Genomic DNA, 22,154 nt, shown 5'->3' with positions numbered 1-22,154 from the left:
TTTCTCCATCCCTCCTAGTATCTGAAACCAAGGCTCTGTCAGCGGGAGGGGAGAAACCCTGCTGCTAATTCAGGGTTGCCCCACAGTCCAGTCAAAGCTGAAATGTGGTTAGCTGTGCTCTCTCAATTTCCCTGCCATCTGCAGCCAACTATATGGGTCCTCATGTCTTTAGCCTTGTGTCTCTGTGTGCTTTTCAGTGTTCCAGCCCAGAAATAGCTGGGGTTCGGGTATCAGAAAGGTCTTGTGTGTCCAACTTGTGAACTGCTTTGGGCCAACAAGTCCCATAGGATGCTTACTGTCCTACCAGGATTTAATTCACTTTTGGTGGATTCAAGATCACCTCTGAAAAGGTGCTTTAATTATGTGGCCTATTCTGTATGTGCTTCTGTGTTCAATGTTTTAACATTCTGAGATTATTTTGTTCAAGGATTGCTTACCCTTAGTTTCCCCATGCTAGGAAAGAGCCATGGATCCTGGTTTCCACCTCTTGAGATGCACAAGTCCTTTAATGAGACCAGCCATTTGGAAAGGCATATCCCTGCATGTGCTACGCTCACATCCTTGTGTGCATCACCTGCTTTTTATAGCCTGAAATAACATGGGAGGGAGTTCCCCTGACTCACTGACTGCAATATCAGTGGCGTGGCTGAGCTTTCACTTGCATTTCCTAACTCTGAGTGTTAGAAATACCTTAGGGAGGAGCTGCTGGTGTTCTGAGCTCAGTGGCTGCAGGTGCTCTTTGACCAGGGACTGCTGATTCCTCTCTGGGCATCCACAGCCAAAGAACATCTGCATTGCTCAGGGCAGGGTTGGGAAAAGCCCATAAATTCAGCAGAGCTGGATCATTTTTGGTGTCTTCCCAAGCTGTATCTCCTTCAGGAAGCTGCCTTTGATTTACATCTGTGCATTTTTCTTCAGTCTCTTCTGAGATAAAGCCCCATGCCTGTTAGTTGAAGTACAGCATGAACATACACATGCTGCCAGGTGCGCTGCAGGTCTGCCTCAGGGCTGTGGTGCTGTCAGGGTGACAGGCTTTGCTGCTGGGATGGGTTGGCTTCTGTGTGGTTTAAGCTTAGGTAGGCACTGGAAGTGCTGATGTTTCCCTCATGAGGAAGTGAAGTAAATGGGCAGCTTGAGGTAGAGCCAATAGTTAATGATTAATTAATCTGCTTGTTCAGCTAATCAGTTTGAGTTTGGCAGTAGTGAACAAGTCTCAAAAAGAGAATATTGGTGAGAAAAGCTTTGTTTTAATTACCAGGAGTGTGCAGCCCACACTTTGATCCCCAAGGCATGGAAATGAGAGCAGTTTTAAATAATGTTATTTATTTGTTTTCCTTCTTTTTCCCTTTGTGTTTTGGAAATCCAGTTCAGTTTTGGCTGTGGGAAGGACTAAACTTCTGAAAGACCATCTTGTTTCTTGCCCATTGAAAACTTGAACTTTCATGCTAAGGAGTCATTTAGGGTGCTTTTGTACAAACCTTGCAGTGACTTTTTTGTTTTGGTTATTTACACTCCTAACTGTACCTTGCAACATTCCTGTTCTTCTGAGAGTGGCTCCTATTTGAGTATGTGTTTTTGACAGCTGCTGTTCATCTGGCAACATTGTCAAGCAGCTTGAGTGGGAACCTCAGTCACCCAAAGCTTCCTTCCCCAAAGCTGCTTTTCCATAGTCAAATGATGTTACCTCTCTACACCATTGCTCCTGCTTTGTGGTAGATAATGGTGATTTCTTGCTGTATGCAGGGCAGCCAAGGGGGATGATACTGATGAGCTGTTGTGCATAGTCTAGCGCTCACCAGCAGTTTGCTAATCTCTGGCCATGAGGTGATAATATTTTTGCAGGTTGTGCCTACAGCAGGTTGGGGCCAAGAGAGCAGCTGTACAGCTGGAGATGCAGATGAAGTGTCACCTCCCTGGGAGAGGAGCACCTCTGTATCCTGACAGGACTGGAGTTCTCAGTGAGATGGGCATTGCTCAGGGAGTGCTGCTCTGTAAACACAGGGTCTGCTTGATATGGTGGCCCTCACACCCTTCCATACAGCTGCTGTGCTCCTGAGGGGCTGCTGCTCTCTTAGGGAGAACATGTCAGTGGAGCAACAGCCTGCTAGAAAGTTAATCCCCAGGTTTTTTGGCCCAGACTGGGCATGTGGTGCATTGCAGAAGCCATCAGTTTGTTCTGTCTATCTCCTGGTGGTGGCTACCACTCATCAGAAGAATCATTACAATATGGCCTGTTGTCCACAAACCATGTGTGGGAGACCACAGGGATGCACCAAGTGCTTCAGCTCACCTTTGCTGGTTTCTGGAACACCAAAGGTTTCAGCCTGAGCAGAGTTTCCTTTGAGAGAGTGCAATATCATGTTCCTGTTGTGAAGTTCCTCTTGCTGTAGCTCTGATGGATCTTGCTGTGTTCCTATGCAGGAAAGAGCACTGGAAGCTCCTTGGCAACTTGAAGACCACAGTGGAAGGTTTGGTGTCCATCAGCAACCCAAATGTCTGGTCCAAGTATGGTGGCTTGGAACGGCTCTGCAGAGACATGCACAGCATCCTCTACCATGGGCTCATCCATGACAAGGTATGGCTCTGTCCTGCCAGCATGACTGTTTGTCTGTCTGTCACAGCCTCAGAGCCTGTCACAAGCAGGTGCTGCAGCTCACTTCTGTGCTCATAGCAGAGTGGGGCCAGCACTTGTAACAGGCTGGGAAGTGATCCAAGCAGGGTCTGAGCTTGCCTGGTAAATGCTGTGGTTGTCAGAGGGACCTGTGTACACATTCTTTCTCTCGTCTACTTTCAATATGGTTTTTCTAAGTACTTGTGCCCCCTGTGCTGAGGCCAGCCCCTCTGTCCTTTCTTTCTGCTGCAGCCAAGTGATTAAATTGCATTTGCAGTGAGTCAGCCCCGTATCATCTGCACTTGGACAAGTCCCCAGCAAGGGCTGGCAAGGGAGACCTCGCATCTTCACTGTTTCTACTTAGCTGTGTTAGTAACAGGAGCTGGCAGCCAGCCCCGCGCTCTGCGTGAATGGGATCACTCTTTCCAGGCTCTTGTTGTGCCTGCAGTTGCTCACCCAGCCTTCCCCCTTCCATGGCTGCCTGGAAGAATTTCTCTTTCCCACTTGTGTGCTTAAAGATCTCCCCTTCAGCTTGCAATTACCGGCACAATTTATTTCCAGTGGAAGGCTGGACAAGGCTGTAGGGCTTGCCTGGGGACAGGCATCCCATCAGTGGCTTTGCCATCCAGAGAGAAGAGAACAGCACAGAGGAGCTCCAGGCAGTTTGCACGGGCCAGCTGGGTCCCAGATCAGGAAAACTGCACCTTTGCAGTGCTGCTCCCAAGCTAAAAAACCTCCAGGAAGAGCCAGACTGGCAGGTTGTCTGAGCAGGGAGCTTTGCTCTCTGGATTTATTAAATTTGCAGACAGCATTAGTTGAGGCGCTGCTCTGTTCCTGGTAGTCCCCAGCTGCATGGACCAGGGACCTGCCCTGGGAGATGGACAGAGAGAGGAGCTGCCTTGTCCATGTGAGGAGTGCAGTGCTCCCTTCTGACAGACCTGCTATTCACAGGCTTCAGGAAGTGAGGTTTAAATGATTTATGCTGGTCTGTCTGTTGGTAGCAGTTCATGCCAGACATGCAAAGCAGGATGTGTGTTACCTACTCAGTGCTTTTACTGTAGGCAAAGACAGCTCTTCCACTCAGGAATGTCTCCTCTGATCAGGCATGAGTGACACCAGTCAAGCTATAGGAGTTCCAAAAGGAGGCCCATAAAAATCCATCTTCCTAACAGCAGTTGGCTCAGAGTTGCTCCAGCAAAACATTTCCGTTTACTTTTTATTTTCTTGGCAAGCTTTTTGCCTACAGTTGGGAATTGAAAAAAAAAGGTGAAAAAATCCATATGTACACATTAAGAAAACTAGAGTAAGAGGTTTTTAAACTTCTGAATTAATTTTAATTAATTTGTTTGTCCAGAAAACCAAATTCAGTCTAGAAAACTAAAATTGCCACGTTAGTTTTTTAGTCTTATAAAACAAACTACTCCCCCACCAAACCAAATAAACCACCAAAACAGAAGCCATTCCTCTGTCACTTGTGAAAGAGGAAATAGGGATGGAAGTAAAAATAATTAGCTTTTTGGTGAAGAGACACTTTTTGGGTCTGTGCTTACAGCCAATAGGGTGGAGAGGAAAACAGAAACTCTGTTGCAGTTCCTCTCTAAGGGGAAGAATAAATAAGAAAACCCCTCATTGTCTGAATAAAGCTGAGGCAAACAGCATGGCCTCTCATGGCAGCAAGGGGCTAACGGGGATGTGCTCATTGAAGTGGCACTTGGGAGGTGGCACCTGACTGTGCCTGTCCTGGGCAGGTGTGCTGCAGACAGAAGGATTACTGGCACTTTGTGAAGGACATTCGCTGGCTGAGTCCGGGCTCTGCTCATCACCTGGAGAAGGTGGGTTCTGGGGGGGGGTGGCCTTGTGTGCCCACTGGGAGGGGACAGGGCAGCTGGGCTGGAGCCTCACCCGTGGGACAGTGCTGCCTGGGCTGTTGTGGGTAAAGCTGCTCCATGGCTTGTGGAGGCTGACACAGACATGTTTTTGGGTACAGGCTGTGTCCTGGGAACTCAGTGTGGCTTGGGCTGAGACAATTGGCTGCTTATTTCTCCCAGGCCAGTCTCCAGTGCTGCTGGGCTGGGTGCAGCAGGCATCACCAAGGGAACTGGCACAAGCAGTGGTTGTGTGTGCACAGGGGTAATTCATGTGTCTGTGCAGATCTCTAAGGGTCTGGGCTGTCCCATTTCTGGGTTTTGGCTTCCCCATGCATTTATTCTCCCATTCCTGACTTGTGCCAGCCACTGGCATATGGCTCCTGGTCCTCAGCTGCCCCGTGCTGACATCCATGGTTCCTGCCATGGATGGGCACCAAGGTCTGGCCATTTGTGCCAGCCCCTTTTGGACACAGGGAACAGCAGTGGCCAGCCTGCTGCTGGGGGAACAGGGGTGTAACTCCAGTCCAGCTCTGCAAGCTGCAGCCGCTCAGGCATTGCCACAGCCTTTTCCAGTTAACGTGTCAGCAGGAAAATGACCATCACCACCGGGGTCAGGTTGGATTTGGGAGCGTGGCGTTGCTCCAAGTCGGGGACAAGGCTCATGGGTGGGAGAGTGTGCAAGAGAAATTCATTGTGCTGGTGGCTGTCAGAGGACTTTGGTCACTGGCTGACCTTTGAAGCATTGTTCCTGCCTGGTGCTTTTGTCTCCCTGGTGGTTGAGGAGCTGCTGGGACATGCCCTCTTTCCTGCTGACAGCGACTGGCATGTGAAAGCTGCTGTTATCAAGGGGACCAAAGCCATGTGGTGGAACAAGCCCCGTTCCCCTTCTTGCTTCTGCCTGCCTTAACCTCTGCCTGACGTCCCTTTCCAGTTCATCAGCCTGCAGGAGAGCGGCCAGCGTGACCCTGAGGGCCCAGGGGACCAGGCCATTGCCCAGCTGTGGCTGCAGCACAGCCTGCAGTGCCACTGCCTGTCAGCTCAGCTGAGGCCACTCCTGGGGAACCGGCAGTACATTAGGAAGTTCTACACAGGTAAGGAGCAATGGGCCTTTTCCTTCTTACTAGGAAAATATCTAGCTGGTGGCATTTCTAAGCTGTGTGGGAGTGAGGGAGGACAGCAGAAAAATTGATTTGCATGTGAGCAACTGGTGTGTCAAACTGTGTGGGTGAGAGGGACTCCCCTGAGCAGCATTTTTTTCTCCCCAGATACTGCCTTCCTCCTCAGTGACGCCCACGTCACGGCCATGCTGCAGTGCCTGGAAGCTGTTGAGCAGAACAACCCCAGGCTTCTGGCTCAGATCGACACCTCCATGGTGAGTTGAGGTCCCAGATTTTACATCTGGCTCTCCCCAGATGCCAACTGGCTGTGGCTGCTCCCTCAAGGTCACATTCAGGGTATGTGGAGCCCTTGGACAAGGAGCTGGACTTGTAACTAGTAAAAGTTGCTCCAAGAGGTGAGGAGAGTGGGGAACTGGTCCTTGTCCTGCCTGTGTGACCTGTAAGGGGTCAGTGTGCGGGAAATGGCTGTGTGGAGCCTGTAGTGGAGCACCTTGGTCCAGGCTTGCACCAAGGATTTGAGTAGCGGATCTGAGGACCAGTTCCTTGTAAGAGGCACCTTTAAAGCCCTCTCCAATAGTCCCAGACTTCAGGGCCAGCACGCAGAGCTGCCTGGTCATGACGGACAGTCATGCTTTTGAGGGGATGAGCAACACCCCAGGACACCTGGGTGCCAACTCCTGCTCAAGCCAGTGACCCCCTGTGCAGCCCTGCACCAGCTGCCCCTCTCCAGAGGACAGAAACAGCAGCTGCCTTCTTTGCACAGAGTCCCCAAAAGAGAGCAATTAGTGGGGCTTTGTTAAATGGGGGCTGTGTTCTTTCAGCTGGCCGGCACGTCACTGCCATCCCTGTGCGCGTCAGAGCCTTCTGCTGGGACAAGAGACATGTGTGAGCACAGTGCTGAGGGACACCAGAGCCGTCTGCCAGGAGCGCTGGGCTGCCTGGATCATTTCACTGAGAGCCTGGTAATTTCCCAGTGGGAGTCTGTCCTGCAGCTGTGAACAAAGAGCTGCTTCCCTTCTGTGCTGTCGTGTTTTTCCCTCCCCACCCTCGTGCTCCCAGGGCCGCCGCATCGTTTGTGGTTGGTGATCTGGCATTTGCAGGTTGATCCCTTTCTGTTGCTGCTACATGTAGGCCAATAGATGCTGATTTATTGATGATGCCACCTCTCTTCAGCTTACCAGGAAGAGTGACAATCCATCTCCAGTGACCAAGAGTCAGAGCCTGACTGCCCTCCCTGCATCCCCGTGCACTCAGCAGCGCTGCTTTGGGTCCTTCTCCAGCCTCCAGCATCCAGCCTCCTCTGGCCTCTCAGGTATCAAGGGTAGGCTGGGGAGCTCAGGGTAGACCCAGGAAAGACTTTATCTTTTTATCTGCCTATGTATCTGTTGGGGTGGATGGGTATGGAAGACTTCTGCCCATGATGGGAGGGAGGGATTTGCCTGTGGTGGGGTGGGCGTGTTGGTGTGAAGCCACAAGCTTATAGCCATAGGATACAGGGGACATCCTTGTGCCAGTGTGTGAAATCATTCTCCTGCCTCTGTCCAGACAGGAGACCAGTGAGTTCCTGTGGCAGCTCCACCTCCAGCCAGCCCCAGGAGTGCTGCCCGTCCACCCGGTCCTCCTCCTTCAGCGAGGGCAGGTCCCCTCTGGAGCAGCCCAGCTCTGTCACCCGCTTCCATGTCCCCTCACCCAAAGACCCCTTCTCTCCAGCCAGCGAGATGAGCTCCAGCACCACCAGCCAGAGCGAGGATACTTGGACAGGGAGTCAGGATGATCCACAGAGTGATGCCAATGACGGGCCAGAGTACCTGGCCATTGGGAACCTGGGCCGCCGGGGCCGGGCGTGCAGCAGCACCAGCACCAGCAGCACCAAGAGCAGCAGCTCTAAACTCTTCTCCTCCAGCAGCTCCCAGAAGCTGGACTCAGTCTCATCCCTGGGGGAGCAGGGGGCAAGCGGAGGTGGCAGCAGGGGCCTGATCCTCTTGCGCCGGTCCAGCTTCTCAGAGGGACAGTCCTCAGCTCCACAGGGCATCCTCAAGAAGAGCCACATGCGCTCACACTCTGACACCAACGTGACTTCTGGGAAGTTGCATGGTAATGGGAGAGCTTTTCTGGGATGGCTTCTGGGCGTGGGAGTCCCTGGTACCAGAAGGCTGGTGCTGGCCACCCCCTTGATTCCATGGATCACATTGGAGAGAGGGACAGTGGGCAAGTGGTTGGTCTTTTCCCTTAGCTTTTCAGCTCTGCACTGGAATGATGGGATGACATTTTGCTTCCCAGAATGCCCTGGGCTGGAACTGTTAGTGGTGTTGCCAGCTTTAGATCTTAGATCTAAATCTATAAATGATTTAGATCTTAGATCTAAATCTTAGAAAATGGCAGCAGTGCTGTGGCATCAGCTGTTCTTTACTGGGCTTGCTTGGCTGGGATATGGGACTGGGACCTGGGCTCATCCTACTGGTAGAATGTCATCCCACTGGTAACCTGCGGGGTTCTCCTGTGGTCTTGAGTGAGTACATGGGGATGGAGAGACTGGGGTGTGAGGGGACAACCAGTTTGTGAGAGTTTGTCCTGATGCTGCCTTCATTGGAGGAGTGGAGGACCTTGCTGAGTAGTAACCAGTCTGTCTCTGTTTTCTCTCCCTTAACGCTGCCCTTCTCCTCCTTTGTCTGCCCAGGAGGCCTCAGGGATATCACCATTATAATAGAAGATCCAGTGGCAGGTTTGGGAGCCAGTATAACAGCCCTTCATTAGTGATCATTGCATCAAGTTCAGGATTGCCATCAATCCATTAGTGTTCATTTAGAAAACCAAAAAAAAAAAAAATCTTTCTTTGCTGTGTCCCAGCTGATGCTTTGAAGTGTGGTCTGGTTTATGCATGTGGCCTGACTGAAGATCCCAGCTTGGTTTGTGGAAGCAGTGGCCCAGACCCAGAAGTGTTTCCAGCTCCCCTGCATGGCATTAGGAGTGCTGGCCGCCAAGTCTCTGAGCTGCATCCCTGCCCTTCCCTCCACCCACTGCCTCGGAAGCCAGGAGAGGTTTCCTCCCTTACCTAGTGAATAAGGGCTGGCAGCTAACCAAACATGGGCTTGGACATCTAATTTCTCCTTTTATTTCATGGATCTTCTGTGGCAAAGGGAGGTTTGATGTTGACTGATTTCCAGTGTATGTACCCACAGCTGAGACTCTGGATGATCTTTTGGGCTCAGGGCAGGTTTTACCCCAAGCAGAAATGCTGGGATGCTGCCATCCCTTTGGCCCATGTGCAGAAAAAGTCAGCAGCTCAACAACAGAATGGGCTGTTTTGTTTTGCATCCAGTGAACAGTGGCACTGGGTTTGTCGAGCTCACATCTGGGTGCTGAGGGTTCTGTGTCTGGGAAGGCTCCTCCCTGGGGCTGATGGGTGTTCAGAGAGATGGGTCCAGCCCTGTATCCTGCTCCAACAGATGATGCTGAGCACTGCCTCACTTAACCTTTCAGCAGTAGGCTATGTGGTATGTGGCATCCCCAAGCATCAACCCCATAGGTGGTTTCTGTGTTGAGGTGGCTGCAGGGCACCCTCTCAGGCTGCAGTGAGTAGCTGTGAGAGCCTCCTACCCTGACAAGTCTCTTGTCTCCCAGCCTGTGAGGTGGGTTGTTCCCAGGCTCCATCCTGGTGACTGCTGCTTCATGGCCTTGACAGGGAGAGGCTGGTATTGGTGGGCTCAGAGGCCTCCAGCCATATCAGTTATGGCACAAAGCTGGGAACAAAAGTGAGTGGGAGGTTGAAAGGACATGGTTGCCCTTCTGCTGTGCTCAGGATCGTCAGCTGGCACCTGCCCTGTATCCAGAGCTGTATGCTCCTCCCACTCAGGCAAGGTGTTTTCAGTCTCCTTCAGCAGTCCTCTGTCACCCAGGCACTCTGTCCAGGTGCTCCCTGGGGCCGTGGCTCTCTGTAGAGCACCACCTGTTCTTGGTCTGTGGTCAGGCCAGCTCCTGGCGGTCTCCACTGGCTCAATCTGGCAGGAGTTGCACCACAGTGCGTGCGAGGGGCAGAGCCCTGCCCACAGCCTGTGGAGGTCACCTTGAGCACTGCAGCCAGGCTCCAGTGCTGTGTGTGGGGAGGCTAGCTTGCAGTGGAGCAGGAGCATGTCCTTCAGATGCCTCCTTACACTGGTGTGCAGGGACCCCTGCAGGGACCCCCACAGATCCTTTGGTGCTCATGTTTCCCTGTGTCTCCTGTTCTCTATTCTGGGGGATAACTCTGCCCTCAGAATGCTCCCTCAGGAAGAAAGGGCTGTCAAGAGGTACTTGCTGGAGCCTGTTGTGTCCCCCAACTCAACTCTGGGGTAGACAGAGGAAGGCTCAGGATGTGACTGTTCCATGTCTCTCATTATCTTCTCTCCTTCATTCCCCTTTTCCTGCCTGAAATGCCTTTCTAGTTTTGTCTCCTCCTGGGCTTGCCCTCAGCTGTGGCATGGAGCAGGAAGATGTCTCTATTTCCACCCATTGTGCCTGTGTGTGTGATGCCAAGCCCCTTTCATTTCACCCTGTGCAGTGGCAGGGCACCTCTGAGGTACTGACGTGTGCCTGGTGTCATCTTCCCTTCCAGAGTCCCATGGTGATCCAGGTGGAGGGAGAGGGCCAGTCTCTGCTTCCACGCAAGGCAGTGAACTGAGCACACCCAGCTCCCTCTACATGGAGTATGGTGAGTACAGCCAGCCCCAGTGGGGACACTCAGTCCTGGTCAGCTTCCTCCATGGGCTGCAGTGTCCTCAAGTGCTGGCACCTGCTTGTGGGATGCTGGCAGGGTGCTGGCAGGACTCGGTGGCACGGAGATAGCAGATTCTTCCCTCATACCTGTGTCTCTTGCATTTCTAGACTCTGGGCAGTACCTGAGCTCAGGGGAAGGGATGTTCAGGAGACCTTCTGAAGGGCAGTCCCTCATCAGCTACCTCTCTGAGCAGGACTTTGGCAGCTGTGCAGACCTGGAGAAGGTGAGGGAAGCAGCAGCAGCCTTGTGTGCTTCGGGGAATGTATCTTACTGCAGGTTCAGGGATGCTTCCTGCCATGGGGAGGATAATGCCATGGTACTGCCTGTTGTAAAGCTGTGCACAGAACTGCAAGGCTGAGCTCCTTGGTAGTGTCTGGTAGCTGGGATCTGTCCATCTGTCATATACATGGCAGCTTTGCAACATGTTAGGGCCCCTCAGGGCTGTGTGCTGACCCCCCAGAGAGGATGTGTTGCACATTCTCTTTGTAGGATGCCTCTTGTATTTTGAGTATTTGTATCTGTGAGTATTCTGATGCCCAAGAAGGCCTTGTTTTCTAGGTACTGATAGAAGAGTCATATTTTGACAAGGATTAACATCTTTCTGCCACCATCTATGAGTAATAAGCTCTCTCCTGGCATAGGTGGGGAGCAAAATTTTACCAAGTCTTCCTAGTTTGTCCAAGGCATAGCCTTGAATGCTTTTGCTCTTGCAGGAGAACGCCCACTTCAGCATCTCAGAGTCCCTGATCGCTGCCATTGAGCTGATGAAATGCAACATGATGAGCCGGCAGCTGGAGGAGGAGGAGGAAGACAGTGACAAGGAGATCCAGGAGCTTAAACAAAAGATTCGCATTCGGCGCCAGCAGATCCGCACCAGGCACCTGTTCCCTGCCTGCCAGGAGCTGGGCTCAGACAGTGGGTGATGTGTTTTGGGCTCATCAGCTAGTGGGATGTGGGTTTTCTGTCCATTGCCTATCCTATAGCTGCCTGCCTTCCTGCCTGTTCCTTGGAAACAGTTCAATTGCTACCAAGGTGGTGCCAAGATGTGTGAAACTGCTGCTATTGAAGACCATAATGTGACAGATACCATCCCTTGATAACACTGCTGGCACTGAGTAATGGAATGTCATTTCATTCTGAACCTGTAGTGTTTTCCATCTTTGAGCTCCATCCCTCCTTTCCTGGCCATACCTGGCTATCCCCATCTCCCACAGCTGTCAGTGCCCCTTTGGAGCACTTCCACTGGTGACCTGGCTGTGCTGCCTTCCTCGCAGGTCTCGTGGCAACAGACAGTGGGTCCCAGTTCAGCTCCCACGGCTCCATGCGACTCTCTGACTCTGGCTCTGCCGAGGATGTGGAAGAGTATGAGATCCAAGGTAGGAGGGAACGGCTGTCTTGGCTTCTTTCATAGAAGCAGACTTCCTGGTGTGGTTGTGTTAGGGTCAGTCCTGCTGAAGAAGACTCTGTCCCTCTGGCCTTCAGGATGGCTTTTCCCAAACAAATGTATAAGCAGAGCAATCAGTTTCCCTCATGTGGTGGCATGACTTTCCTTCAAAATCTTCTGTAACCCTGTAACATTCTGTGCCTCTGGCTGGTAGGTGGTTTCCATTTCATTTCCTGGTACACATAACTGTGGTCACAGCTAGAGAGGTGGGAGAGCTACCATCCTCTCTTCTCCTCTCCAGGCAGAAGGAGCTCTGACTACTTACCTCTGGGATGGTGGGTATTGGTCACATCCTGACCTGCAATACCTGTAATCTCTGCTCCTGGCAGCTTGGGTGGTGCACTTATCACCCAGAGGAGACCAGCCCAAATCCCTGGCCTTCAGAGCCTTGTTCATCCTCTGAAGTGGATGACTTACTTCTCAGCAGTACCTCCATCTCTCTTACTTTAAAAAGAAGATGGAGTTGTCCAGTCTTCAGCTTTAAACTTCTTGTCTCCTGACTATTGACAGCACCCTCTCCTTTCAGTCCATGAGGGTGAGGTTTTGAGCTCAGTTTTGTAGCCCAGGGAGGAGTGTGTGAATTCAGTTCTGGGCTCTCCTTGTGTGAGTGCTGCTCTTGTTTTATGCCCTTTCTCTCTGGCCTGGCTGAAGCACTGAAGTCATCTGTTTTGTCATCACCATGTCATACAGATGGTAACGATGGATCTAACCTGATTCAAATGTCCAAGAACGGCCTCTCAGTGTCAATGGCTTCCTTGTTCTCAGGTACCCTGCAGTGCTCCTGGCACGCGCGCGTGTGTGCGAGGTGTGTGTGTGTGTGCAGGGCACACTTCTTCCAAATCTGCCTGGTTCACAACTGGGAATGAGTTCCAGTATCATCCAGATGTCAGCAAGAAAAGCTGTGGAGGATTGAGTAGAGTGGACTCAGAGGAGTTCTGCTGTGGGCTCCATCCCCCAGGGCATTTTGCCATGCAGTGTTTTGGATATATCAAAATGCCTGCTGTGTGAAGACATGTCTTGCCTGGGGTAGGACTTCACAGGACAGTGAAGCTCTGTAGATGTTGAAGGTTGAGCCTGGGCTGAATGAGAGCAGAGTCCTCTTCAATGGGGGACCAGGTCTCCATCCCAAGTGCCTTGGAGAGCATTATCCTGCTTGACTTGGCAGAGCTGGCATGCCACAGCTTTGATCTGAAGCAAAGACTTCCTTGAGTTTCATGCTCAGACTTGACTTTGAGTGGAATCCTTCTAGAAAGAAGTTCTGGAGGGAGAAGTAGTGACATCAGACAGGGCACAGGCAGTTTGTTCATGCTGGAGGTTTTGGTCACTGGGATCACATGCAGCTTAGTGTTTTTATTGTTTACAGTAGTACTAGGTCTGGTCTGCTGGCAGTGTTTAAATAACCTTCATGTGCTCCCTATTTGCTTTAGCAAGGGAACAGTCTCCTGGGCTGCTGCTGATCTCCACTGTCAGGTGTTCAGCACCAGCACATTGCTCCTGCTGGGTTTGCTGGTGCTCAGGTCTTTCCTGTCAGCCCTGTTGTGTTCACAGACCAGGCTGTGATCCTGGCTGAGGCTGGCACATGGGTGTGGGATGATGTCCTTAGATTTGGGGGCTGTTCACAAACTTCCTGGGGACTATCCCACTTGATAGCATTGGCAGCAGAGGTGTTTTGGGTAGCTAATGATGATTTGGGAAGTGTTTGCAGTTAATGTTGGGAAGCGAGCAGTGTTAGGATCCCAGTGTTAGTTCCCCTGAAAGCCTAGAGTCAGATCTGGCTCCCTCTGCCATCTCTGAGACCATGTCAATGCCTGAGTGTGCTGGCTGTGCCTCCCCATAGCACCTGGCCCACTCTGTGCTGTGTGTGCCCCCATGTGCTCCATCGTAGTCTAGGACCATGCAGGACCTTTCTGTGCAGAGCAGAAGGCACCAGAGCATGGCAGGTGTGTCTGGCTGGTGCCCTACAAGGTAGTGAGGGTGTTTGCCTGAATTTCCTGTTTTCTGCAGCTAGAATTCAGTTTGCATTATGTAGATATGTGGATTCCTTAACATAAGGATGCTTTCCTTTGCCTGTTTTAGCATTGGATGTCAAACAATGAAGGTCAAATGTCCAAGCTAAATTCCAGTAGTGTGAGTCTGTAAATTAGCAGGACTTGCTCCCTTTGTTGCTAGGGCAGTCCTGCTCTCTGTAGAGAAGCTTGGGGTAGGGGACACTCTTTGCTCAGGCTGTGATTCCCTTGCATCACAGGCTCTGATTCCCTTGGCCTCAGTGTGCAGCTGGGGCCTGGCTGGGAACCTGTGGGCTCTCTGCAGGTTTGTGTTAGTCAGCCTGCTTGGGGTACAGGAGCAGGGACCCTGAGCTGTGCGTCCCCATGCCAGGCACAGGGGCAGGGGAAGCTACAGACTTTTGTTTGGGGGCAGTGTGGTCACTGTAGGCCATTCCTAGAGCTCCCCAGAGGTACAAAACAGCAAACCTACTGGGATGAAGGTTGTGGCTTTGGCCTTGGCCTGTAGTACTTTCCCCTTACATACCTTCTTCCCTTTCCTGGGAGCCTTATCTGCCATGAAGCAGGTTTCTGCCTGCTTCTGTCTGTGTTGTATGACTGGAATTGTCCTGACATAGGGGTTTTCTGCTGTTGAGATGGATTCCCTGTTAGGGTTTAACCTGCTGGAGTAAAAGAATGATGAGTGATGAAGGTACCACTGGGTTCTGCCTGGCACCCAACCTGTGGGGCAGCCCAGGGCTCTTTGGGAGTTGATTGAGGGGTGTAGGGAGCAGGACTGCAGTGTCCTGCACCTTATCTTGGACCTCTCCCTCCTCAGTAGATGAGTCTGTGACCTGTGCAGAGGGCTGGCCCCATGGCTGCTGGCCCTTTCTCTGCAGGGGTGCTGCTGTGTCTGGGCAGTGCTGGGCACAGGCTGCCAGCCCTGGCTGTGCAGTCACTGACAAACTGTGCCATGGCCAATGTCTGATCTTACAGGTTACAGTCAAATAGAGAGGAGGGCTCTGCAACCCATTGCTAATCCCTTCCAGCATCTATACTGTGTGTAGAGAGCTACTAAACCTTCTTGCTAACCCTGCAGTCCTGCTCTCCAGGCTCCTGTGTTCTGTGTATGTTCTATTTCAGGCCATGTTACTGCTAGGACTTGGTGTGTGTGACCTGAACCAGCAGCCACTTGTCTCCCCCAAACTTCAGGCTGTTCACAGCACCCCACCATGCCTTTCCCTGGTAGTTCTGACAGCTGGCTGATTAGACTGCACCCCTCCTTGCTGCTCAGTGCCACTGGTAGAAGTTGATGCTGTAGTTCTCGTGCTTTTGAACAGCTTGATGAGTTTTACCTTGAAGCTTTGGTTTGAAGTGAGTGCATCCCTGGCCCTGTCCCATCTGTTCCACCTTGTCTGTTTGTGATTCAGATGCAGATATCAAGAGGAACCCAGACTCCAGCAGGAAGTCCTTTCTCTCCTCGGACTCCATGTACGTCTTCAGCCTCATGGTGACACATCTTGGTACCATGTTCTCTTTCCTGCCCAGCTCTGCTCTTCCATGTGCATCAGTTTCTGTTTTGCACTGGAGTACATATCCCTCCCGTCCTCCTTCCCCCTCTCCCTCTCTCTGTGGGAACCCCTTTGCTTTGTGTGGTGAAATACAAAGCTGTGTCCATGGTTGGCAACTGCTTGGGTAAGTTCATACTGGGAGAGCAGTTGTTTCTGACTTACACAGGCACTGGCTGACCCTTTGCAGCTTCCCCTGTGAACAGGCATAGGTTTTGCCAAGTGAATTGAGTTTTGAGCTCGCTCTTCTGAACAGTTGTTATGGTGCCATTAGCCAGCTTTGCTTGGGCACATTTTCAAAGACAGAAATCAATCATGTGTATTAACTTTAAGCGGTGCAGAATTAAGGTACCAGAGTTGAGGGGAGGATCTTTGACTTGAGCTGGGACTGGCATGGGGCTGCAAGGAGGCCACAGCTGTGCGATCCAGTACTAACAGTTCCTTTGCTGTCTAGATCCCACTCCTTCCTCAATTCAAACTCGGCAGAGGCGGTGGCCATGGGCTTGCTGAAGCAGTTTGAGGGCATGCAGCTCCCAGCTGCCTCTGAATTGGAGTGGCTGGTCCCTGAGCATGAGGCCCCACAGAAGGTAAGGCTGTGAGTTCCTCTCACTGATTGCATTTGATCTTCCCTGAACCCTCAGCTTCAGGGGACTGCTGAAGGGGCTTTGCTTGTCCCAGTGCTCTCTTTGTGGAGCTTGAGGAGGGGGTTTATCTGGGCTTTGGAGACGGATGCAGCCTCCTACAGCAGTGTCCAGGTCCCTGGGAGACAGCCCTTCTTCAGCCCCCAATTCAGGTGGAGGGGCGCTTGGTGCCTGGCAGTTTTTTGGAGGGCTGCGGTTGCAGGTTTCTGGCTGTCCAGCCAGGTGCACTGCCTTTGCACTTCAAGATAGGGATCTGACCCTCTTGCCTGCCTCTCCCAGCTGCTGCCTATCCCTGACTCTCTGCCTATCTCTCCCGACGATGGAGAGCACGCTGACATCTACAAGCTGAGGATTCGGGTGCGCGGAAACCTGGAGTGGGCCCCGCCGCGGCCACAGATCATCTTCAATGTTCACCTGGCCCCAGCGTAAGGACCCGTGTGGCTGGGGGCTCTCAGGGGACCTGCCCTTTCCATCCCTTTCCCATCCACACCAAGGGTGCTTATCCTCTGGTTGCTGGGGTTTCCCTGCTCTGATCTTGGTAAATTCACGGTGGTCACCACTGTGAGATGGTGAGATGGAGGCAGTGCCTGGGGTTAGTGCCTTTGGGACATAGTGGGGCTTTTTCCCTTGGGTGTGTTGTCCACATAAACCTCCCAGGCCTGTGCTGGTACCCATCTTCTGGTGCCAGGTACCACCAGGGCTGGGTCATGCATGTTTTCTTCTGTGTCTGGGCAGGAGAAAGGTGGCTGTGGCCAAGCAGAATTACCGGTGTGCAGGCTGTGGCATCCGGACTGATCCTGGTGAGTGTTGGGAGCCTGACCTGAGCTGGAGAGTGGTGGGGAACTGCAAACAAGTGGGAAGGTGCTGAGTGAGTTGGTAATGGTAGAGCACAGCATAAGGTCCCTGGAACAGTGCTATACTGCCTTTGCCAGCTCTGCCTGAACGTTGGTGTGCACCATCCACAGAGGAGCCTTCTCTTCTAGGGGGTCACAGAGCTGGTGGAGGCAAAGAGCAGTCAGTTTGTCCTTCAGAGGGCATTTCAGATGTTGACTCTTGTAAGGCAGAGACTTATGTTGGGTCCTCAAGCTCCCAGCAAATTCTGCAGCTGCAGAGCTCTTCCCTGAATATGTAGGTAGATGTGATTGCACAAGACTGGACTATTGGTCCCAAAGGCTTTTGCAGTCAGAGGGTGCTTGCAGACCCCAGTACTGAGCACTCTGGCACACTTTCTTTGCTTATGGGAAATGCTGAGTGGTGTTGGCAGTGCAGCAGAGGCCGTGCCTGGGCTGACCCTGCCTGTCTGCCTGCGTTTGGCCAGATTACATCAAGCGGCTGCGGTACTGCGAGTACCTGGGCAAGTACTTCTGCCAGTGCTGCCATGAGAATGCCCAGACTGTCATCCCCAGCCGCATCCTGCGCAAGTGGGACTTCAGCAAGTACTACGTGAGCAACTTCTCCAAAGACCTGCTGAGCAAGATCTGGAGTGACCCACTCTTCAACGTGCAAGCTATCAATCCTGCCCTGTACCAGAAAGTGAAGGCTCTCAACCAAGTGAGGGTAAGACCCTTTCTGTGCCTTCCTGAGTGGAGTTTGGGTGAGTAGATGGCAGCCAGCTGTAAGCTGTATTTCAGGGAAGCTGGGGAGGAGCAGATATTTCAGTTTTGGAGGCTTAAAATCTCATCACTGTGTCTTTCTATTCACCTTTTCTGATTTCTTCAGTGGCATAGGAATGTCAAATTCATAGGAAAATCAAACAGGAATTTCTGGCTGGTATCCAGCTGGGCTTCAGTTTATCTGCTGGAGCAGATGATGATGGTTGTGCTCACCTTGCCCTGTGTGATGTAAACACTTTGGAAACGGGAGCAGCAGCTGGGGAGCAGCAGCTGAGGAGCAGCAGCTATTTCAGCAGCACAGGGAATGGGGCAGACCTGCTTGGGCAAGGACCATGCTCTGTTTCCTGATTCTTTGTGCCCCTTCCTCTCCAGCTGCTGCGAATCCAGCTTTTCCACATGAAGAACATGTTCAAGACGTGCCGGCTGGCTAAAGAGTGAGTGCTGGGCTGCTCTGCTGTCCTGGTTCTGTCCCAGGCAATTTGCACTGGGAATCTGCAGCTTGTGCATTGAGCTCTGGGGAGACGGGGGCCTGGAGGGGGAGAGAAAGCATAAGGAGAGAAGGAAGGGGTCTTACTGGAGTCATTTTGCTCTGAGCTCTGGTTTCTCTGTCCTTGCAGCCTCCTGGACTCCTTTGACACAGTGCCTGGCCACTTGACAGAGGATTTGCACCTCTACTCGCTGAGTGACTTCAGTGCCATCAAGAAAGGGGACCTGATGCCTCGCCTGACAGAGCTCCTGAAGGCAGGCAGCCAGCACATTGACAAGTGCATGGTAAGGCCTTCTCTCCTGCCTCCTGCATGGCTCTGGACCCTTGGGAGCAGCCTTGGGAGCAGGCTTTGCTGCAAAGATAACTGATGGGGAGGCTTTGGTGTGCAGAGCAGCCACCAAATTAACTGATTCAATGCTAATTCTGCTTCACAGAGCTCCTACCCAGCACAAAAGGGATATTTGCTACTCTGTTTTACCTCTCCCCTGCCTCTGACACAGGTTGATTCAGCCTTCCTGTGCTCCATGCTGGGGAAGGGCTGTCCCACATGGTTAGAGGAGGGCACTGTGGCCTGCTGTCCTGCTCTACTCTACCTTCTGTCCTACTTGCCAGGGAGGGAGATAAGCATTTAGCTGCTTTTTCCTTGTTGTTTTTCCTTCCAGCTGTGCCAAGCCAAAGGTTTCATCTGTGAGTTCTGCCAGAATGAGGACGACATCATCTTCCCCTTTGAGCTCAACAAGTGCAGGACATGTGAAGGTGAGATACTGGGGAAAAACAGTGAGGGGACAGACCCTGGGGCCACCAAGGTCTGCTTCCAGTTTGAGTGGCATTTGTGCTGGCAAGGGGGACAGAACTGTAGCCAGCCAGACAGTGTACATGGCCTGTGTCTGCAATGTTACAACAGCAGCAGATCATCATTGTCACAGTGTTTGGTGGCATGGTAAAGCATGTAGGTCCCCTCCTGACCACGCTCTGTGCTGCCTGCCCTGGCAGCTGTGGGCAGCTGGGCTGTCACTGCAGCAAGCAGGTGTCTGGGAGCCCTGGTTTCTCTCCTGCTGCAGTTACAGGACAGGCTGCAGCCTGCACACAGCTCCCCTGCCCTGCTTGGATGGCTGGAGCTGAGCTTGCAGAGCAGAGAGAGCCTGAAGGCTTTATCTCTGTGCCCTTCCTGCCTGATAAGAAGTCCCTAGGCCCCTTCAGGGGACATCCTCGATAATGCCCAGTATTAATGGCTGAGTAAAGCATGGCCCTACATCTTGGGACCAGCCTCTGAACTGGTATAAAATGGCTCCTGCAACATGCAAGCCTTGGTCTGGCAGGTGCAGTGCCAGAGAAAACTTGGGGCAAAGTCACTATTTCCTTGGAGTATCAGGAAAGCTTGGGGAGGGACCTTGTGCAGAGCAGAAATCCTCCCTCCTGTGCTTCCAAAGCTTCATGAACTAGTGAGGGACCCGGGGTGTGGAGTGTCAGGCAGACTGTCAGCCTGTACCAGCACTCAGCCATGCTCTCTCTCACAGAGTGCAAGGCCTGCTACCACAAGTCCTGCTTCAAGTGCAGCCGCTGTCCCCGGTGCGAGCGGCTGCAGGCCCGGAGGGAGCTGCTGGACAGGCAGGGCCCGGAGCCCGACAGCTCGGACTGCGAGGGGGAGCTGCAGCAGCCAGAGCCAGGGCCAGCCACATGAGCACGCTGCAGCCAAGGAGCAGATCATGGGTTTGTTTATGTGCATGGCCTTCATCACCAGAGACTGAGCCACACGGACTGGGGATGAGGACTGCTGGGAGGCCTGGAGCACTGTCTTGAAGGGGTTTCTTTTTCCGGTACTGCTGGGCTGGGAAAGGAGCATATTCCACCATGTGGATCTGCTCCAGGTACCGCTCCCACTCCCTGATGCCTTTGCTTGGGCAAAGGCAGCTGCTTGGAGGCAGCTGCTCCTGCCTGTCCTGCAGGCAGAACAGGGACCTTTTCTGAGCAGTTGTTCATGCTGGACCCAGCAGGGCTGTGCTGTCCATCCCTGTGCCCTGCTCTGAGCTGAGCAGGGTGCCCTGAAGGGTCAGCACTTGCTGCTCATCAGCTGTATACTGGGAAGCTCTGGTCATATCTGCTCCTTGGAGGAGGAAATTGGATCTCAGTCCTGTGATCCTCCTTCTGCTGCTGGGGGTTGTGTGCATGGAGGGAGGGTGGGTTTTGGGGTTGGTTGTGTATTTAACAGCTCCCTTTCTCAAATGTGCTGTGGGACACTGCTGGAGAGCAGTTGCTCTCGCTCCAGAATCAGAGCAGAGGATGTGGCAATGATGAAAATGCCAGATTTCCCTGTGCTGCAGAGGGACATTGCCCCTGGAGCAGCTGCACAAGTGGATGTGCTGATGGACTTTTGGCAGGCAGATCCCCATGGCTCCATAGAAATCTGCCTCCAAGGGATATGGTGAGGCTTCTGACCCTACTTCCTCCTCATGCTGCCTGTCTGTCCTACCAGGGAGATATGTCCTCCTTTATGGATGACATGGGACCTCACTCTGGTGGCACCAGAACCTGCCTTGTGTGGAGCTGCCTCTCTGCCTTTGACCTGTCAGGATGCAGGTGAAGGCTCATCCCTCCAGCTGCATCCCCAGTCCTCTGTTTAGTTTTTTTTTTTTTTAATCTGCTGGACTTTTATTTTTTTAATATGGTTGTTTGTATTTTTAACTGTGTGCTCCCCTCAAGGAGGTGCTGCTTGAAATGCCTTCTTAGGGGGCATGTGATCTGCTTGGGACTCAGCAGTATAAAATCTCCAGGGCTATCCTGCTCCTGGTTCCTCACCCCTGGATGGAGCTGGTCCCCTCTCCCAGCAGGATCTCCTGCTTCCCTTGGGGCAGGAAGGGTCCCTGAGCCAGGCAAAGCTTTGAAGCTTCCCAGCTGAGCTGTGGTGGGATGGTCAGGCAGCCTGATTGCAATGGGGATACCCAGGGGAGAGGGGTTTGGCACTGGGGTGCTGCCAAGGACTGGTTCCTCACTGATGCACTTGTGTCACCTGGCACAAGTGACAGCTCTGCGGGGTCAGGGTCAGAACCAGTGGGACAAGGTGAGCTCTGTGCCCAGCTGAGGAGGTGCCTCTGCATCTTGGGGGGATGCTTCAGCCATGGCATGTGCAGCATCACCTGAGCACAGGTGGGATGTGGGGTCTTAGGAAGGGTGGTGTGGCCTGTGTATGTGCAAGGAGGGTGTTGAGGGACCAGAGAGCAATGCACTGGCAGGAGGCCTCAAGGGGCAGTGGCTCTTTCAGCACATGCCCTGATTTGAGGCTGGGATGTGACTTGTGGGCTCTCCCTGAGGGTGGCAGGGTTGGGGAGAGGGGAAGAGGCTGGGTCCAGGAGATGTGGCTGCAGCCTTGCTGCTGAGGGCTGGGCTGCTGCATCTCTCCCCTGCCTGCAGCATCCTGACCAAGTCCTGAAAGCAGGGTTCAGCTCCCCACTTGCTCCCCTGGGGTTTTTACTGGCTTGTGTCTTGCTTCTGCTTTTCCCCAGAAGAGCAGCTGCTCTTCTTCTCACTCTGTCTCTGCAAGCCCTGTGGCTGCCAGATGCTGGTCTGCCTTGGTCTTGCCTGTCCCCAACCAAAGCCCTCCTGCTGCTGTTTGGATCTGGGACCCCCTTCCCTGGAGTTGCCTCAGCAGCACACCTCCATCCACCCTATTTTGTTTTAAGCACTTTAATGTCATGGGACAGCAGCTGAGAGGCTGCCCAGATCCCTTTCTAGAAGCACTGAGTACTTTTTGAGAAGAGGGAAGGAATTCTGGCTTAGTTCTGGTTCCCACCCTCCACCATGGACTGTGTGAAGCAGCAGGACTCCCAAACCTGGCACGGGTCTCCAGGGCAAGACTGTGCCCAGCACTGACACTGCTGCCCAGCACTGACTGCTACAACTAACACTGGAACTGGCCACAACAGGGACCTCTGGGAGGGAGAGCTGGGGGCTGCCCTGGCCGTCAACTGCAGCCCTCACAACGGGATTGTTATTGCACAGCACAGCAATTAAAATGCCGTCCTTAATAAATGATGTTAATAAGGAGTCTGGTTGTATTGTTTCAGGTGGGGTA

The 22,154-nt window shown here is 52.7% G+C and overlaps 1 protein-coding gene across 5 annotated transcripts in view; it reads left to right on the top strand.

Moving 5' to 3' along the window:
• The window catches only part of RUBCN (rubicon autophagy regulator), a 29,772-nt gene extending 7,646 nt beyond the window's left edge, over nucleotides 1-22,126 (top strand). For 2 of the 5 annotated variants that reach the window (XM_066556640.1, XM_066556635.1), the window contains exons 2-23: nucleotides 2,422-2,575; nucleotides 4,360-4,443; nucleotides 5,411-5,570; nucleotides 5,745-5,851; nucleotides 6,419-6,559; nucleotides 6,771-6,909; nucleotides 7,143-7,691; nucleotides 8,275-8,319; nucleotides 10,189-10,284; nucleotides 10,458-10,573; nucleotides 11,064-11,265; nucleotides 11,625-11,726; nucleotides 12,485-12,559; nucleotides 15,207-15,267; nucleotides 15,799-15,931; nucleotides 16,265-16,410; nucleotides 16,721-16,785; nucleotides 17,304-17,542; nucleotides 17,971-18,032; nucleotides 18,216-18,369; nucleotides 18,748-18,841; nucleotides 19,603-22,126. In XM_066556640.1, the coding sequence (XP_066412737.1) occupies nucleotides 2,537-2,575; nucleotides 4,360-4,443; nucleotides 5,411-5,570; nucleotides 5,745-5,851; nucleotides 6,419-6,559; nucleotides 6,771-6,909; nucleotides 7,143-7,691; nucleotides 8,275-8,319; nucleotides 10,189-10,284; nucleotides 10,458-10,573; nucleotides 11,064-11,265; nucleotides 11,625-11,726; nucleotides 12,485-12,559; nucleotides 15,207-15,267; nucleotides 15,799-15,931; nucleotides 16,265-16,410; nucleotides 16,721-16,785; nucleotides 17,304-17,542; nucleotides 17,971-18,032; nucleotides 18,216-18,369; nucleotides 18,748-18,841; nucleotides 19,603-19,766 (2,973 nt within the window). In that variant the 5' untranslated portion in view covers nucleotides 2,422-2,536 and the 3' untranslated portion in view covers nucleotides 19,767-22,126. The remainder of the gene's footprint in view (nucleotides 1-2,421; nucleotides 2,576-4,359; nucleotides 4,444-5,410; nucleotides 5,571-5,744; nucleotides 5,852-6,418; nucleotides 6,560-6,770; nucleotides 6,910-7,142; nucleotides 7,692-8,274; nucleotides 8,320-10,188; nucleotides 10,285-10,457; nucleotides 10,574-11,063; nucleotides 11,266-11,624; nucleotides 11,727-12,484; nucleotides 12,560-15,206; nucleotides 15,268-15,798; nucleotides 15,932-16,264; nucleotides 16,411-16,720; nucleotides 16,786-17,303; nucleotides 17,543-17,970; nucleotides 18,033-18,215; nucleotides 18,370-18,747; nucleotides 18,842-19,602) is intronic. The other 3 variants (XM_066556636.1, XM_066556637.1, XM_066556638.1) reach the window with 3 other exon arrangements.
• Nucleotides 22,127-22,154: the final 28 nt, after the last annotated feature.

Source organism: Molothrus aeneus, chromosome 10, assembly GCF_037042795.1.
Source record: "Molothrus aeneus isolate 106 chromosome 10, BPBGC_Maene_1.0, whole genome shotgun sequence".
Lineage (NCBI taxonomy): Eukaryota > Metazoa > Chordata > Aves > Passeriformes > Icteridae > Molothrus > Molothrus aeneus.
Note: the sequence above shows the minus strand (reverse complement) of the source record. Positions and strands in the feature narration are given on the sequence as shown.